This window comes from Aricia agestis, chromosome 15 (genome assembly GCF_905147365.1).
Source record: "Aricia agestis chromosome 15, ilAriAges1.1, whole genome shotgun sequence".
Taxonomy (NCBI): domain Eukaryota; kingdom Metazoa; phylum Arthropoda; class Insecta; order Lepidoptera; family Lycaenidae; genus Aricia; species Aricia agestis.
Window position 1 is genome coordinate 14,499,643 of NC_056420.1, and position 17,108 is coordinate 14,516,750.

Below are 17,108 nucleotides of genomic sequence, written 5' to 3' on the forward strand. Positions count from 1 at the left end.
ATGGTTATTTACGCCTAAAAACCTTATCTTGTAGATAACTAAAAAGAGTAAAATTATTATTTTTTAACAAAAAATTTAAACTGACTTCCAAGGTAAAAACAATAATATTTTTAAAAGTATGATCTAAAAAAAAGTATGAAATAATTCTTATTCTTCATTAGTGGCTTTTTCTAAATTCGACGAGTTCAGGACTGGTATCGACTTGAAACGAATGAAAATTGAGTAAGTACAAAATTGGTTGAGGTTAGGTCGAATTTAAAAAAAGGCACTAATGAATAATAAGAATTATTTCATACTTTTTTTAGATCATATTTTTAAGAATATTATTGTTTTTACCTTGGAAGTCGGTTTAAATTTTTTGTTAAAAAATAATTGTTAAATAGTACTACATTACGCACCTAGGGCAAGAAAATAAGAAATGTCTCAGATCACAATATGTAATTGTTCAACAAGCATGTGACCTGAGGCTTTCTTTTTTACTGCCCATGGTGCGTATACTATTTTTCTCATAGACGGAGGCGGAAACGGCAACATCGGTAAGCGCAGCGGGAAGAAAGTTGACGTTTTCCGCCCGGAGTTGAGAAAAATAATTTTATAACGCTCTTTTGAAATGCTCCGAAGAGTTTTTACTTGGTGATCGCACATTTATCAGCACGCGTACGCCGTATGCGCTGCATTTTAGAATTCGTTGTATGAAATAATGTGGAACCCCGCACAATCATCCGCACTGTACGCGCCGCATTTCGTGAATCGCGTTAGGCGTGTACAGTGCTGACAAATCTGCGATCAGCTTTCAGCATTAAAAATAAGATAAATTTTGCAATTTTATTTTCACAGGTGGCTCCAGATAGGCATGGTAAACTTGTTCAAATTTTGAAAATAACTCACCACCCAGGGTACGACTTTAATCTGAAGTACGACGACATAGCGGTGATGGAACTGGCGGAGGAGGTCGTGTTTTCCCAGTACCTGTACCCCGCCTGTCTCTGGTCCAGGGGGGACATTGACCTGGTCGACAAGGGGGCGACCGTCGCAGGATGGGGAATCGCTAACCACGGTAAGAACGCTTACAGACGAACGGCACGTGTCAGCGGCACGTGTCGGCGGCAGTTGGCGGCAGTCAGCCGCAGTCGACGGCAGCCGTCGACAGTTTATCAGTTGTGACATACCGCGTAAAGGTAAGCGTCCACAGGTCGGTATCGCACGCAACGGACGTCTCGCATCAAACGGATAATTATTTTACACAACGTACACTGTATCAGCAGCGTACGGATTATCAACTAGCCAGTATGTTTGTCTTCAAATTAGTCCAAACAAAGTTCCTAAGTCAACATTCTGCTTTCGACTTTTCCATCCGGGGTGTGAATGAGCATTCATTTACTAGGCTAGTCGGTAATCCGTACGCTGCCGATTCAGCGGACGTACTATGAAAAAATTATCCGTTTGATGCGAGATGTCCGCTGCGTACAATACCGACCTGTGGACGCTTACCTTTAGGCGGTACGTCACAACTGGGGGCCTACCACCGCCTCTACTAAGCGACACATTGTGGCGACACCGTATGACAGATAAACATTTATTACTTTAACGTCAAGCTAGCGATCTTATAAAAGTTGTTATTTAGTAAAATCATATTTAAAAAGTGAGTACGGTAATGTTATTGTAATCTTACAACAAAGTGTTCTAGAAACATGATAGTTTTAGGAGAGGTCGTGGTAGGCCCCCTGCAAGCAAGCGTCATTTAAACTGTCAACGGCTGCCGTCAGCTGCCGTTGACTGCCGTCGACTGCCGTCGACACGTGCCGTTCGTCTGTAAGAAGCCTAAGGCTGGATTTTTATGCGGCTTCGCGAATGCGCGGTTTTTTTAGGTTAGGCTCCTTACAAGCGAACGGCACTTGTTAACGGCACGCGTCGACGGCAGACGACAGCACGCGTCGGCGGTAGTCGACTGCCGTCAGCGTGTGCCGTTGATGAGTGCGTTCACCTGTAATCGCTCTTAGGTTCAATTCAGACCACAACGCGACGTGTATGCATTTCTTTATTTGTATGGATATATGACAGACTTCAATAGGCATGACGAATTTTTTTTCTTGTCGGTAAATGAAGGACCATTCAAAAATAGAAATATCGGTGAAAAAATGACTCGGATAACTTAAAAACTCTCTAAGATATCGCAACTCAAAACTCACATAAAATAGACCTTCCCAAAACGCTGAATACAAAATGTCAGCTAACTGTGACGTCACGCCTAGTTAGTTTATTTATTTATTTTATTTATTTAATGATTTATTGTGCACAAGAAATATTAACAAAACAATAATTTACACAGTAAGACGACACAAAGGATCTGCTTATTTCTAATAGAAATCTCTTCCAGCAGCCCTACGGAGGGAGATTGGATAAGGGTAGCAGATAGGACGTGCACAATCATGAATGTAATATTATGTCAACATGTACTTCTTACAATAAAACTAATAAAAAATAGTAATAATAATAATAATGAACAGATACGATAATATGATATGAATGACAAAATAAATAAATTATAAATATATCAATTCTAGCTACAACATACAATAAGATATAATAAATAGTAATATAACTATAATAAATAAATACTATATGTTTATGTATATGGAAATATGTATAGGAAAAAATTTTGAACTCATGATTTATGGCATATTTAAGTGACAAATTGGATTTCAAATATTTTTTTTCTCCAACTTTTGAAAAAAAAAATTTCTCTCGCTTCATACTAATCTGACCTATACCTCATAGGAAAATCGTTATAACTTCTAAACTATCTGACTTAGAGCATTGAAGTAAAGAATTTATTTAAGATGAAAACCTCCTCTATTTTTTTTAAATAAAAAAGAACCTGTTTAATGTGCTAGATTTTTCACAAAAAGCCATTAATTAGAAAAATACACAATTTTTTTTCTTAAACTTTGGTTTTTCTATGTTTGATTCCACGAAATTTATAACATATTGCCTGTGTAAGCGTAGTCCACAAGTTTAGATATCAAATGAGACCTTTTTTATCTTCATAGGGTATTTACATGAGAAGTACTGGTCAGATTAGTGTGAAAGCCCGAGAAAAACTAAAATGGCTGCCATTTTACAATCGTGAGAGAGAGAAAAGGTTTGAGAGCTAATTTGTCGATAAAATATGCCATAGATCATTAAAGGATCGGACACCGGTGTCGGGACACATTATATATATATATATATACTAGCTGTTGCCCGCGACTTCGTCCGTTACCCAAATAGTAAAAATGGGATCTTGACTATCTTGTTAAATAGTTGATCTGGTCACTTTTCATGAACCTAAAGTTGTAGATGAAAACGCCAATACTGTATAGAAAATCTTAAGGATAACGAATAAAAGTAAAATTATTATTTTAAACAAAAATTGAAACCGACTTCCAAGGTAAAGACAATAGCAATTTTCTTAAATGAACTAAAAAATATTAATTAATAATTCATATTCTGTACTCAGTATTTCATAATTTGAAGTCGGCACCAGTCATATAAGTTGCAGTTATATTTTGTCATAGAACTGGCGATTAGGTTAGCTGGTAGTTGGTACCGACTTTAAAATAATGAAGACTGAGAACAGAAATACTGAGTACAGAACATGAATTATTTAATTGCACATAGAAATTGCGCTTAAGTTAGCTGCTACGGAGTAAAAAATTATTTTGAAGATTGAATACAGAAATAGTTGACGCGTCTATGTATGTCCCAAAAAATATCCAGGAGTTCCCTCTATATCTCACGAATTTCAGTACCAAATCACCACTTTCGTAAGCATTGTACCAATTTCGGGTTATTGTACCTCCATAAACACTAAAAAGCACGAAAAGAGTTTTGAAAATCAGTCAACAAACGGTGGAACAATAATATAATCAAAGGCAAGATTTTTGAAAATAATGTGATGATTCATGGCATAATTACTCGTATAGTGATGATGGTGATGGTTAGTATTATTGACTACACTAAGTCCAATATTTGTTTACGTATTTACCGGTTAATTTTGTTTACGTATTTAGTTGTTTATGTTTATTGTGGTACATGCTCGAGCCTCCTAGAAAGTTCCCATACTTGTTTACTTGTTTACGTGAATCGGGAACTTTCTGGAATTCGTCTCTACATATAAAAAGCCGCAGGTAGACGGCCCGTCAGTTCAGTTCGTTTCGAGCTATCATCAAGGCGATTTCGGAGTGACAACAAGTGATCAATAGTGAGTGAACCAGTGAAACCTGCGACTTGGCTACGACCTAGGACAATGATAGTGCTTAGTGATTGGACCTAGTGATTAGTGTTTGGACTTAGTGCTAAGTGTTGTGACCTAGTGTGTGCTTGTGTGACCTAGACATAGTAAATAAAGTCTTCAAGAGAATCACCAGGTCTTTCTCTCCAAATCCTTCGAACCCTAGCACGTAACAACTTGGTGTCAGAAGTGGGATTGAATAAAACGAGGACAACCGCGTACCATCCACAGTCTGATGGAATGGTTGAGAGATTTAACCAGACCCTTGAGAGGCATTTGGCGAAATTGGTAGATGACAAACAAAAGGATTGGGACAAGTACATACCACTCTCCTTCTGTCGTACCGTACCGCCGAGCATGAGAGCATAAAAGCTACCCCGGCGTATGTCAATACAATAAGAACTACGAGTACCAGTAGACCTTTTGACAGGAGGATCACCGGAGGAACCATAGACCGTACCAGATTATGTCTGCGATTTAAGGGAAAAAATGCGCTATATACACGCCATGGTTCGGGAAAATGGGTTACGGTCAAGTGAGAACATGAAGACCAGATACGACCGGAAATCGAATACAAGCGGCTTCGAAGAAGGGACACTGGTGTGGCTGCATAACCTGACTCACCGAAAAGGGAAATCTCCAAAGTTGCAGACCAAGTGGGACGGCCCATACAAAGTGGTTACCCGATTGCATGATGGCGTATCAGGAGGTCATCTAGGAGTCAAGAGAACGTTAACAAAAGTGTGAGAACGATTTTACTGGTTGCATTGCCGAGATGATGTGCAGGAGTGGTGCCGCAAATGCACTATTTGCGCTGCAGTGAAGGGACCACAGACCAGGAGCCGTGGGAACCTGCGGTTATATAACGTTAATGGATGGAGATTCGAGGTAGTGTTCTTTCAAGCGTCTTTTAAAAACAGCAATGGTGGGACTGTCACGGATGGTGTGAGGGAGCGAGTTCCACAATCTGACAGCATGAACAGTGAACGAGTAGGAGTAGAAGTTGGAACGATGGGAGGGGAGGGAAAGGTTAGACCGGTCATTGGACCTACAAGGTAGATCGGGAGATCGAGAGAAATTGAATCTGTCGAGGAGGTATGAAGGAGAGAGAGGATTGTACAAGATGTTGTAAAGTAGACAGAGGATGTGGGAGTTACGTCGGAGACGGATAAGTAGCCATTTAAGTTTTGTACGGTAGGCCGAGATATGGTCGAACTTTCTCAAGCCAAACACGAAACGTATACACAGATTCTGTAGAAGTTCGAGTCTAGTTAACTGCTCCTCAGTGGCATCTAGGTAGCAGGAATCGGCGTAGTCTAGGATGGGAAAGATGAGTGTCTGGACAAGGAAAATTTTGGTATGTATAGGTAGGAAGTTTTGTAGGCGCCTCAGCGTGTGTAGTGAATAGTGGACTTTCTTGCTTACTTCGGTCACTTGCGGGTTCCATGAGAGGTTGCGGTCAAGAATTACGTCGAGGTTTTTGGCCGAGTCTGTGTAATCGATAACGGTGCCATCATAAATTACGCTCGGAACATTGTTGAAACGTTGAGACATGTATCTGCTGCCTATGATCATGGCTTGCGATTTGCTGGGATATACCAACAGACCGAAAGACTTTGCCTAGTTAGCTATTCGCCCAAGATCAGAGTTGATGTCATTGACTGCAGAGACGATGTCGAGGATGTTTAGTCGATAGCTATGTTAAATATTGCGTTTATGAAAGTGGTTTCATAAGAAACATTGTTGTTAATTGCAAACGTTATCGAATGGTATACAAAAATTAAGAAATCCTAGAAAAAATCCTAATCCTAAAGACTATCCAACTTTGAACTTTGAAGGCTCGTAACAAAAAAAAACATGAGTCATGAAGCTGAAATTTTGGGAATACCTATTTTTATCGCTATGTCTTTATCTTAGATGAATGATTGGTCTCGCGCATGCGCTACGACTAGATACCGTCGGAGTACTTGAAAAATGCGGCAGCTAATAATACGCCACATCGGGCGTAACCGCGCCAGTCGCGCCGCAAGCTTCGGGTGAGGTAGACGTGTCGATAATTTCCGAAATTTTAAGTTACGTCCGTAGCAAAATGCCAGTTTGCGTAGTAAGACTTAACACTACTCGTACAAGAAACAATAAAGATACTGGCATCACATACCATCAGTAAATATTATATAAATCGTCATAAGCACAGAAAAATAATATAAACCTGAAAATTCCCTGAAAAAGGCCGGCAACGCACCTTCAGCTCTTCTGATGTTGCGAGTGTCCGTGGGCGACGGTAGTTGCTTACCATCAGGTGACCCGTTTGCTCGTTTGCCCCCTTATTTAATGAAAAAAAAAATTGGATCGGAGTACCGCTTGATGTTCAGTGTTGCCAATTACCATAAACTAAAAATTCCCAAATTTTTCTGAGATTGTGATTTTTATTAATTATTTATTATGTCTTATTTTTTTATATATACATAGTGGCTGAGTGGATGAGCGCATAAAAATCTCTAGCTAGGGTAGCTGGTTCTAATTCCGCCAACGGAACAAAAAGTTTTCAAAGTTTAAAAAGTTTTTCCTGGATCATGAATGTGTATTAATAAATTTGAATTATGAGTATCATATTATAATAAAAATCTTAAATACAGTTTATATTTTATGTACATAATACAGTAACAAATGAGAAAACAAATTTAACATTTGCTTTTTTATGACTCATTCTTAACTTTCGTAAAAATTCCTACCATTGTTTTTGTATTGTTTGCTCATCAATATTGTACCCATTATATTTCGTTGACCTAAACAACGTTGTTATTTTATCGCATTCTTTTCGAATGGACTTTATTCCAATGGTAAAGTTAATCTGGTGATTGAAAAATCAGCACTTACTATACAATAAGTACCCGGATGACCGAGCTTTGCTCGGTATAGCAAACACTCATTTTTTTTTTTTTTTTTTTTTATTTTATTTGGGACAACAAACAATTGCGTACATGCTTAATACTAACACGACATAAGTAAATAATGAAATTAAGGTAATTACGCAACCAACACCATTATCCACAATATAACTTATTTTATGAACAATATAACAATACCGATTACAAGCAAATATAACAATACCGATTACAAGCAAATACCGGTAACGTTTACATATTGTACTGCCGTCATAAGAAAAAAGGCCGCTAAGTGATTTTCGCGATTTTCAGGTTTTGAGTCCACTGAACTTAGTTCAGTTCATTATGTTTGTGAGTTGATCGACTACCAGTAGTAGTCGATCAACTCACAAACATAATATGAATTTTGTGGTACCTATATAAAAGAATCTTTAACAATTTTCAATGAATGTTTTTTATTAGCTGTTCTTTGAACTGAAACAAAGATAATACAAATATATCGATGTTTGCGAAATTATCGTTGTAGCTTTTCATAATTCGCTTTAATGGTGCCCTATCACCAGCATTCGTCCTGCTCGGTGTAGGAGCAAACAGCTTATGAGTGTAGTTGTCACAGATTCGTTGTGAGCGACTAGGTATGCGAAGGTAGATTTGGTTTATCAAATCATTACAGTCTATTAGATTGTGACAAATCTTATAGAGAAACATTTGATCAAAGTATATTCGTCTTTGTGTAAGAGTTTGAAGAGAAAATTTATCCAGAAGTGTGTTGTATGATGATCGTTTTCGTTCGACTTTATGAATTAAATATTTTAGATATTTACGTTGCACTGATTCTATTTGATCATTATATTTATCGTATAAAGGACTCCAAATGCATGTGGCGTACTCCAGTTGCGATCGGATGAGCGTCTTGTATAAAATTAACATTGTTGCAGGTTTTTTGAACAAAGTAAATGTACGTCTCACGAAACCAGAGAGTTTGAAGGCCTTGGCAGTGATATGGGCTACATGAGCATCAAAGTGTAGTTTAGAGTCAAAGTGAATGCCAAGATCTCTAATCAACGAGACTTTTTCTAATGCAGTACAACAAAGAGAGTATGAAAAATTTATGACATTGATTTTTTTTGTAAATGTGATTGATTTACACTTAGTCAGGCTTAAATTTAGCTTATGAGCAGCACAATATTCTGATAGTCTATCCAGATCCTCCTGTAATTTTACACTATCTTCAAGGGATCTTATTTTTCTAAATATTTTTAAGTCGTCAGCATACAGGAGGAAATAACTGTTTAGAAAACATTTGCCAATGTCGTTAATGAAGAGAACGAAAAGCAGAGGCCCCAAAATAGAGCCCTGAGGCACGCCGGATGTAACGGTGATTGTATCTGAAGAAAACCCCTGAATCACCACTTTTTGAGTCCTATTTGTAACATAAGATGCAAACCAGCGAAGTAAATTACCACGTATACCGTTATATTCTATCTTTTTCAAAAGCATCTTATGATCAACCTTGTCAAAGGCCTTGCAGAAGTCGGTATAGATTGAGTCAACCTGTATTTTCATATCCATACATTCAAACAAAAAATTTGAGTACAAGACTAGATTACTTACTGTTGACCGATTTCGAACAAAACCATGTTGCTCAGGTATCAGTATACTATGCAATGAAGGATAAATCGCATCATGTACCAACCTCTCCAAGACCTTAGACAAGGCTGACAGTAATGAAATTGGCCGATAATTAGTAATTTGATTTTTATTGCCAGCTTTAAATACAGGAGTGACATTAGCAGTTTTCCATACCCGAGGCACAATACCTTCTTTGAGGCTACGGTTAAATAGCACTGATAATGGAATACTCAAAGCATCGGCGGTATGTTTAAGAAAAAGAGGAGAAATCCCATCCGGACCACATCCCTTACCTATATCCAGGCTTTTCAGCGTTGAAGCCACTTTATCGCTGGAAAATGTTAAATCATTCAATAATAGGTGACTATTAATAATTGGTGTATCGACGCGTACGTCGGTATTATTGGTATTTGGTTCATAAACTGAGCTGAAAAATTTGGAGAACAGCCTACATATGTCTACTAGGCCACTACACTCCTCTTCATTGTAATGCATAGCATAGTATTAGGTATACCGGGAGTAGCAGAACGACTTTTTATGAATGACCAGAAATATTTAACATCCTTTTTTAGACTGTTTTCTATTGATTGTATATATTTGTTGAAACATTCTGCAGACATTGACTTAAATCTCTTTCGATATAAGGAAAATTGTTCATAATCAGAACAATTTTTATATTTTTTCCACTTAACCCATGCCTTTTCTTTATTTTTAAAGATGTGTATCAGTGGGCGAGAAAACCAGATAGGATATTCGTTACACTTAACAGGTCTAATTGGAACATGAGTTTTAATTATATTATAGAGAGTTTCATAGAAGTAATCCACTGCAGAATCGAGTGAGCTAAAACTCTGAAGCACAGACCAATCAACCTCACCAATGTCCCTATTAACAGCAGAGTAGTCAGCTTCTATAAAACGATATTTTGGTACCGGCAACGTAGCCATGGGCAGATAAGATAATTCGAAGGAGTTAATAATCACAAAGGGAGGATGTAATATGTCAATTGATATTAAAGGCAGTGGCGCAGGCAGACATTCACATAATTTATTTGAAAACAACAAGTCTAAAGTACGGTTTAAGTTATTTTTAATATTATTATACTGTTTACAGTTAATTGTTGATAAAAAATTTGTTAAAATCATGTTCAGTGAGCTGGTATTATTATGTAAATTGGGCATAAGTGCAGGCATATTGTGTCCTACCCAGTCAACATGTGGTAGATTAAAATCTCCAAATATATATATGTCAGCTACAGTAGAACAACAAAATTCTTGCTCAAGCGCATCAAATAAAGCTTGATAAGTGATAAGGGATTGATTGGGGGGCACGTATAAACCGCACAATATGTGATATCTGTTTAATGATTTAGAGTAAAACTTTAAAATGACATAATCAATGTTGGTTGGCATGCAACAACCATCAGGAAATAGTGTACTGTTTATGAGTATTCGCGACGCCTGTAAACCTCGGCGCACCGCTATTAACACGCCGCCACCGTCAGATTTGCCACTGAGTACACGATTCCTATCACAACGATACACGGTGTACCTCGTGTCAATAAACTCGCGATCTTCGATTTCGGGTATCAGCCATGTCTCCGATAGAATGATAATATCGTGAGAATCTGCCATTATGTTATTGTACAAAGTATTTAACTTTGTTCGTAACCAGCGACAATTTTGGTAGTAGAAGGATAGATTATTATTACTCATTTTTCAAAACAAAATCAAATATCTGTTACCTACCAATGTAGTCATTATCATGGGAGAAACTCATCCTTAATCGCAACACGTAAAAATCGAAGAAAAAGCTAACTGGATACCGTATTTAATTATTGTAAATAAAGGTACATTAGGAGTAGTTACTGTGTAATGTTTGCTATTATAATATAATTTACAAAATGTTATATATGAAACCAGTCGAAAAACTAACAGGTATTCCAAAGAATCGGTCACAAAACAACAAACAAATAACATAGTTTGATTGAAGGTAAAAACAAAGATAGTCGCATACCTTGTCGCTGCACAGAGTAGCTTACTAATATTATGATTCAGAGAACACACACTAAACATTATGAAATAAACTATAGTATGCACGAAACAACGACACACATCACACTCGAAAATATCTTTGTTATAATAGTACAAATGAGAAGACACACTAAGAACAGCTATAACATAATATTTAATTTTTGTTTTTGTGCGCCGTAAGTCTGGACAAGTCTTTTTCTCCACGAATCGCGATGACAGGTGAGGAGACATCAGCCCTGGTGAGAATAACGCCATACTTGATCCATACAAATTTGACGCCATTGTCCCTGGCAATATCCCGGGCTCGGCGAAACAACATCTTGTTTTGCAGAGTTAAATGCTCATTGAGATAAATCCTCTGCGGTGATCCTTGTACTATATTGATTTGATCAGAGGTAATGCCTTTATTTAGGCGAACAGCTGATATAAAATTATCTCTGAGTATTTGAGAAGAGAATTTTACTATGACGTTCCTTGGCCGAGAGTTAGTGGGATTAGAATGAGGCACCCTATGGATTGCTGAGACATCGCCAGCAGAAAGTGGCTGTTTTATGATTTTTGCTATACACTCTAATATAGTTATTAAATTCTCCCCCCTTTTTTCAGGCAGATTACTTATTTCGAGATTACAGTTACGCGCCCTTTGTTCCATGGCATCAATTTTAGCTTGTAAGGCAGTAAGCTGGGGTTCGAATTTTAAGGAGTTTTGCTCTACTACATGGACACGGCTACTGAGTTTTTGAGTATCTTTCTCAAGGACATCGTAAGTTAAGGACAAAGTTGATAGACTTTTTCATGTCTGTAAATTCATCTTAGCGAAATTTGCATCTTGTTTAGTAAACCATGTTTCCATCATTGATAACATATGATCTTGAAATAACTTGAGGTCACGCCGGACTTCTGAGGCCGTATCTTTCCGCATTGTGACATATTGAGGAGGAGATTCCTTGTCAATGAGTGATCCATCTACGCTCATATTTCTCTGCTCGGATCCGTCTTCATAATTAAAAGTGCTATTAGAAGAAGCCATCCTTGTGTTGCCTCTGATGCGTAACTACTCTGTACACCGCGCAGCGGGAGGGCTTGTACCGAGCGATAACACTAATTCGTATTATACACCTTTGCGTATTGAGACGGCGCGCACGACAATGCAAAGCGACCGGTCTGCGCAAGCGCTTGCGACTGATTGATTCATTGACTTCGTGTTACTTAATAACGCCATCTGCTGGTTGTTAAAACAATTAGTTGCTAACAAATAGTATTATTATTCGCCAATAGATGTCAGGAAGAGTCATATTTTTCAGTTTATCGATTATCGATAAAACACGAATAAAAAGACATTTAATTTTTTTATTTATTTATTTAGGTAACAAACAGTCTTTAACAAATATTTATAAACGTTTTAACTACAACTAGACCTAAAGTACCATAACATCAATACAAAATATTAATTTTCTGAAAATGATTCCTAGCTAGATCGATTTATCGCCCCCGAAACCCCCTATATACTAAATTTCATGAAAATCGTTGGAGCCGATTCCGACATTCCAATTATATATATATATATATATATATATATATATATATATATATATATATATATATATATATATATATATACAAGAATTGCTCGTTTAAAGATATAAGATAATAAATTACAAGACCACAGCAACTAATTTTTCCCCATTGATTGGGCACCGGTCACGTATCTGGCAACCCGATTATCTACGTACACGTTACACACACTACAATATTGAGTTGCCGGCACTTGCCGCATTCAGAAATCTGTTTTTTCTATATAGCGCGGTATCTAGTCGAGCGCGCGCGCGAGACCAATCATTTATCTAAGGTCTTTATTTTATTTTAAAAAATCAACTAATCTTTGACCTTGTCTTCTGTCAATTCAGTACCCAATGCATCTACGCGTCATGCTGTGGTCTGAACTGACCCAGGTGAAGCGCGACCACCGTGATCACACCGCTGCCGCTGTTAAGACCTATTTAGGTCTTTACATCATCATCAGCCCGCTCAGTGCTGAATTTGATCTACTTTTTGATTCGGGGGTTGTTTCTTTTCTTAATTCAATGTTTTTTTTATTTGTAACAGATGCAACACACATGGAAGATCATCTACAATACGGCGAAGTTACTATTATACATCCAAGTATTTGCAATATAACATTGCAGTCTATAATAAATCGCCACTGGAAGCACGGCGTTGACAATAAACAAATGTGTGCTATGAATTTGAAGGAAGGTACTGATACGTGCCAGGTAAACAGTTATTTTATTTACAAACACTTACTGCCGCCCTCAGAGTGCAAATTAATTCAAAATTTTGACATATGCCTCATACCTTATCTGTCCGTCCGTCAGTCCGTCAGTCCGTCAGTCCGTCAGTCCGTCAGTCCGTCCGTCCGTAAATGCCGCCCGTGATCCGTTAAGCCGTCAACCGGAAATTATTCTGGGAATAAAATTGTCTACAATCGTGTCCTTTCCCGTGAATCTATGTCCGATTATGACGTCTGTAGTTAGAATGTTGAATTCTGGTTTTATATATCATATATGTTCGCGTATGTATGTGTTTCCAAAGGTCTGGCGTATCAGTAGTATAAAATTGATTCCCAAAGCCGATAATGAACCTTCAGACGATCCAAAATCCTACCGTCCGATCACACTTCTGCCGTGTTTAGGTAAACTGTTAGAACGCCTTATCGTACCGCGCCTGCTTCCCGGTGGCCCTAAATTTCATAGTCAGCAGTATGGTTTCACCGCCGGGAAATCGACTGTAGATGCGGCCTTAGAAATCAGAAAAATAGTTAATCTATCAGAAACCAAATACGTTGTTGCTATCTCATGAGATATATCGGGTGCTTTTGATAATGCGTGGTGGCCCATGCTGCTATTAAAATTAAAAAATAGAGGGTGCTACTCAATCATTTACTACTTGATACGTTCTTACTTTTATAACAGTTTAACTAAGCTTCAACTTGGTCAATGCATTCACGCTAAAACCCTGACGTGCAGATGTCCACAGGGTTCCGTACTCTCACCGAAATTGAGGAACGTAGGCTTTGACAATCTGCTACGCCTCCCCCTGCCACCGCTTTGCATACTAGTTGGCTATGCCGATGATGGTTTTCTCATTTTTCAGGCTAACTTGCGTTCCGAAATTGAAACAAGAGCAAACCAAAGTTTAAACTTAATTTCGGACTGGGGCCACCGCAACCGCTTAAATTTTGCCGCGCATAAAACCTACCAAATACTAATTTTGAAGGGATTCCTCTTGTCGACACCCAGCATTAAACTTGACAATGTTAACGTTAAACGCAAGCAGTCGCTCTGTTATTTCGGGTTTTACTTAGAAAATAAATTTTCGTTTTTAGATCATAATATATAATTCAGACCGGTGAGAAAGCTAAACGCAACTTTTATTCATTTACCAAAATTTCCACTTCAACATGGGGTCTCTCATTTAAAACTCTCAAACTAATTTACTCAGCGACATTCCTAGGTACTATATGCTACGGGGCTCCCGTGTGGGCTGACCGAGCAACTATTGGTGCGGCTCGTCGCAAATTATTACAAAGCCAACGTCTTGCTCTCATATTCCTGAGTAAAGCTTACATAGTAGGTACCGAAGCTTTACCCGTACTAGCCGGAGTTTTACCCGTAGACCTTGAAATACAGCGTCGTGCGACTACGTACTACCTATACCGCAATAAAAACATTACTAGCCCGGACTTTTTAAACGCTCGCTATAAACCAACATTAACTTAGATCTAGCTTAGTAGTCATAATTATTAACATTAATTATTATTCCCGTGGTGCTTTCCCTTTAGTTATTCGACTTTCGGTCATTGCAACTTTGTGCTGTCTCCCGCTTTTTAAGGGGAGGGAAAACTGTATACTTTCTACTCCTGCTATTTTCTTCTGATTAAATTCGTTGCGGGTCCCAAGACAGCTTTAGCATGTCCCTCGGGCTCCCTGAGATCATATCAAAGGGTTTTCGTGGTTGGATACCGCTGTCGATCCTGGCGACACAGGAGATACAGTGGTGGGAATGTGTGGTGGGCCAAAGCCCGTTTAAAAAAAACATATCGTACCATGGAATAAATTGATTTATAGGCAGACAGCAAACCTGTGTAATTAGAGGTATAATATCCGTATTCACAATTACGCGAGACTAGCGCAAACGTTTTTTTTTAGGGTAAAAGAGTAAAATCGGGACTCTATTACTGAGACTTCGATGTCTGTCCGTCTGTCTGGCCGTCTATCTGCCTATCTGTCTCCAGGCTGTAACTCAATAACACCTTTAGCTAGACTTCTGAAATTTTCACAGATTATGTATTTCTATTGCCGCTATGAGTCTATGACAATAAATACTAAAAACAAAATAAAATTAATATTTAACGGGGGCTCCCATACAACAAACGTATATTTTTTTGACCTTTTTGGCTCTCAGTCAAGAATAGCAACAGCAAGACACTCGAAATGTTCACTCTATTCTGAATTTTATCTATAGTCTAATAATTAATAATAAAATAAAAATAAAATAAATATATAATATGGGGGGCTCCCATACAAAAACACAAATTTTCGCCTATTTTTCCTCTATTACGTTACGGAACTCTTTGTGCGCGAGTCAGACTCGCACTTGGCCGATTATTTTACGTACGTAACGTGTGCGCTAGTTAATGTACTTTATATACTGATTCTGCACATTCGGAATTCCGGATACGGAAAACAATTTTGAAAATTGAAAGCTCTTAGTGTTTTTTTTCCGCTCCGCCATCTGTCTATGAATCGATTTCTCCGACAGTGGATTCTATGCACAATCAACATCTGATTTTACAATTGTAGGGTGATTCTGGCGGGCCCCTGTTATATTACACCCTCCCCGAGGGATACAGCGTGAAGGAGTTCCCTTCAGTTGTCGGGGTGACGTCGTTTGGTGAAAGATGTGGGTATTCCCCGGGCGTGTACATGAGAGTGAGCGGCTACATCGACTGGATAGAGAAGATGGTCTGGCCCAACGAAACCCTGGACTGGAGGACACCCAATGAAGTTTAGGTGTTTTAAACTTGAAATAGGGACGAGGTCTCAAAAGATATATCTTAAGGTGGGTACTGACCAACGTTACGAGGTTTGTACTTCATGTTACGGGTACTGACTGCGCGAACGCTCGCTGTGTGTGGGTACATTACGCCTCGTAACGTTGGTAGTACCCTCCTAATTGAAGACTTAAGTGGGTGAACTTACATTTTACAACGTAAGTGCAATCACTATTTTTTTCCCTTATAATATGAATAAACCTTACTTATCAGATATCTAGCTATACATAGTATCTATTTTTTTTTCGTTTCAAATCATTTCCCGTTCCCGCTAGAGTTGAGCGTTGTTTGAGCTCAGTTGTTGTTGCCGAATATGCCGGATGCCGGAAGCGATCGTGTGAAGAGCGTGTAGGGAACATACATGAACTATAGATACTGTAAATTAAGTATATTTCTTCTAGATTTGTGTCGCCTGTTAGCAGAACTTTCTTTGTATAAGAGAATGTTCTGGAACATTCGGGAATCCATAAATTTTATGCTATAGTTTAAGGTCAAGTAAATTTATAGATTGTGAGTCAAGAAACTTGGCGATATATTTTGTAATTTAGAATATTTTTAGGGAAGTTTCGTAGCGCTGCTACGCCGTAGAGCGTCTACGTGAACCGTAGCACTTCGTAGCAACTAGCAACCGTATACTTTCGGTCCCATATTTTTTTAAGAAATCGAGCAGACCGACCATTTTCATTCGTTCATAACTTTTCACTGACAGGGTATTTTCGATTGCGGTCTAGTTATAATGACTCAGTATACAGTAGACATTTTCACTATACAGGGTGTAACAAAAATAAGTGATAATACTTTAGGGTATGTACGTGTTTCTTGTAAAGAGTTCACTGTGAAAGTAGCAGTGCTGAAAGACCAAATTTTTTTTTTAATTTTGTATGGGGAAACTCGTGACGCTCGGGCCCTTGCCCATACAAAAGTGAAAAAAAAAATTCGTCTTTCAGCGCTGCCACTTTCACAATGAACTCTCTACAAGGAACACGTACACACTCTAAAGTATTATCACTTATTTTTGTTACACACTGTATAGGTCTCGTTAGTGGTGGAAATTTGGACCAGACTCCATACATTTAAAAACATTCTCTTTTGCTATTTTTTTCATTGTCCCGACAATCGGCTGCAATGCAGTATTTTTTTGGATAAATTTTGCCAATTAAAATATGACACGC

General features: G+C 38.1%; 1 protein-coding gene across 1 annotated transcript; it reads left to right on the top strand.

The window, feature by feature from the left end:
• The first annotated feature begins 700 nt into the window (after positions 1 to 700).
• On the top strand, positions 701 to 15,899 carry LOC121734484 (serine protease snake-like). Its single transcript, XM_042125097.1, has 4 exons — positions 701 to 745; positions 838 to 1,057; positions 12,930 to 13,096; positions 15,686 to 15,899. Exons 1-4 carry the CDS (start codon positions 701 to 703, stop codon positions 15,893 to 15,895), a joined length of 642 nt encoding a protein of 213 aa, XP_041981031.1. The 3' UTR covers positions 15,896 to 15,899.
• The last annotated feature ends 1,209 nt before the right edge of the window (positions 15,900 to 17,108 follow it).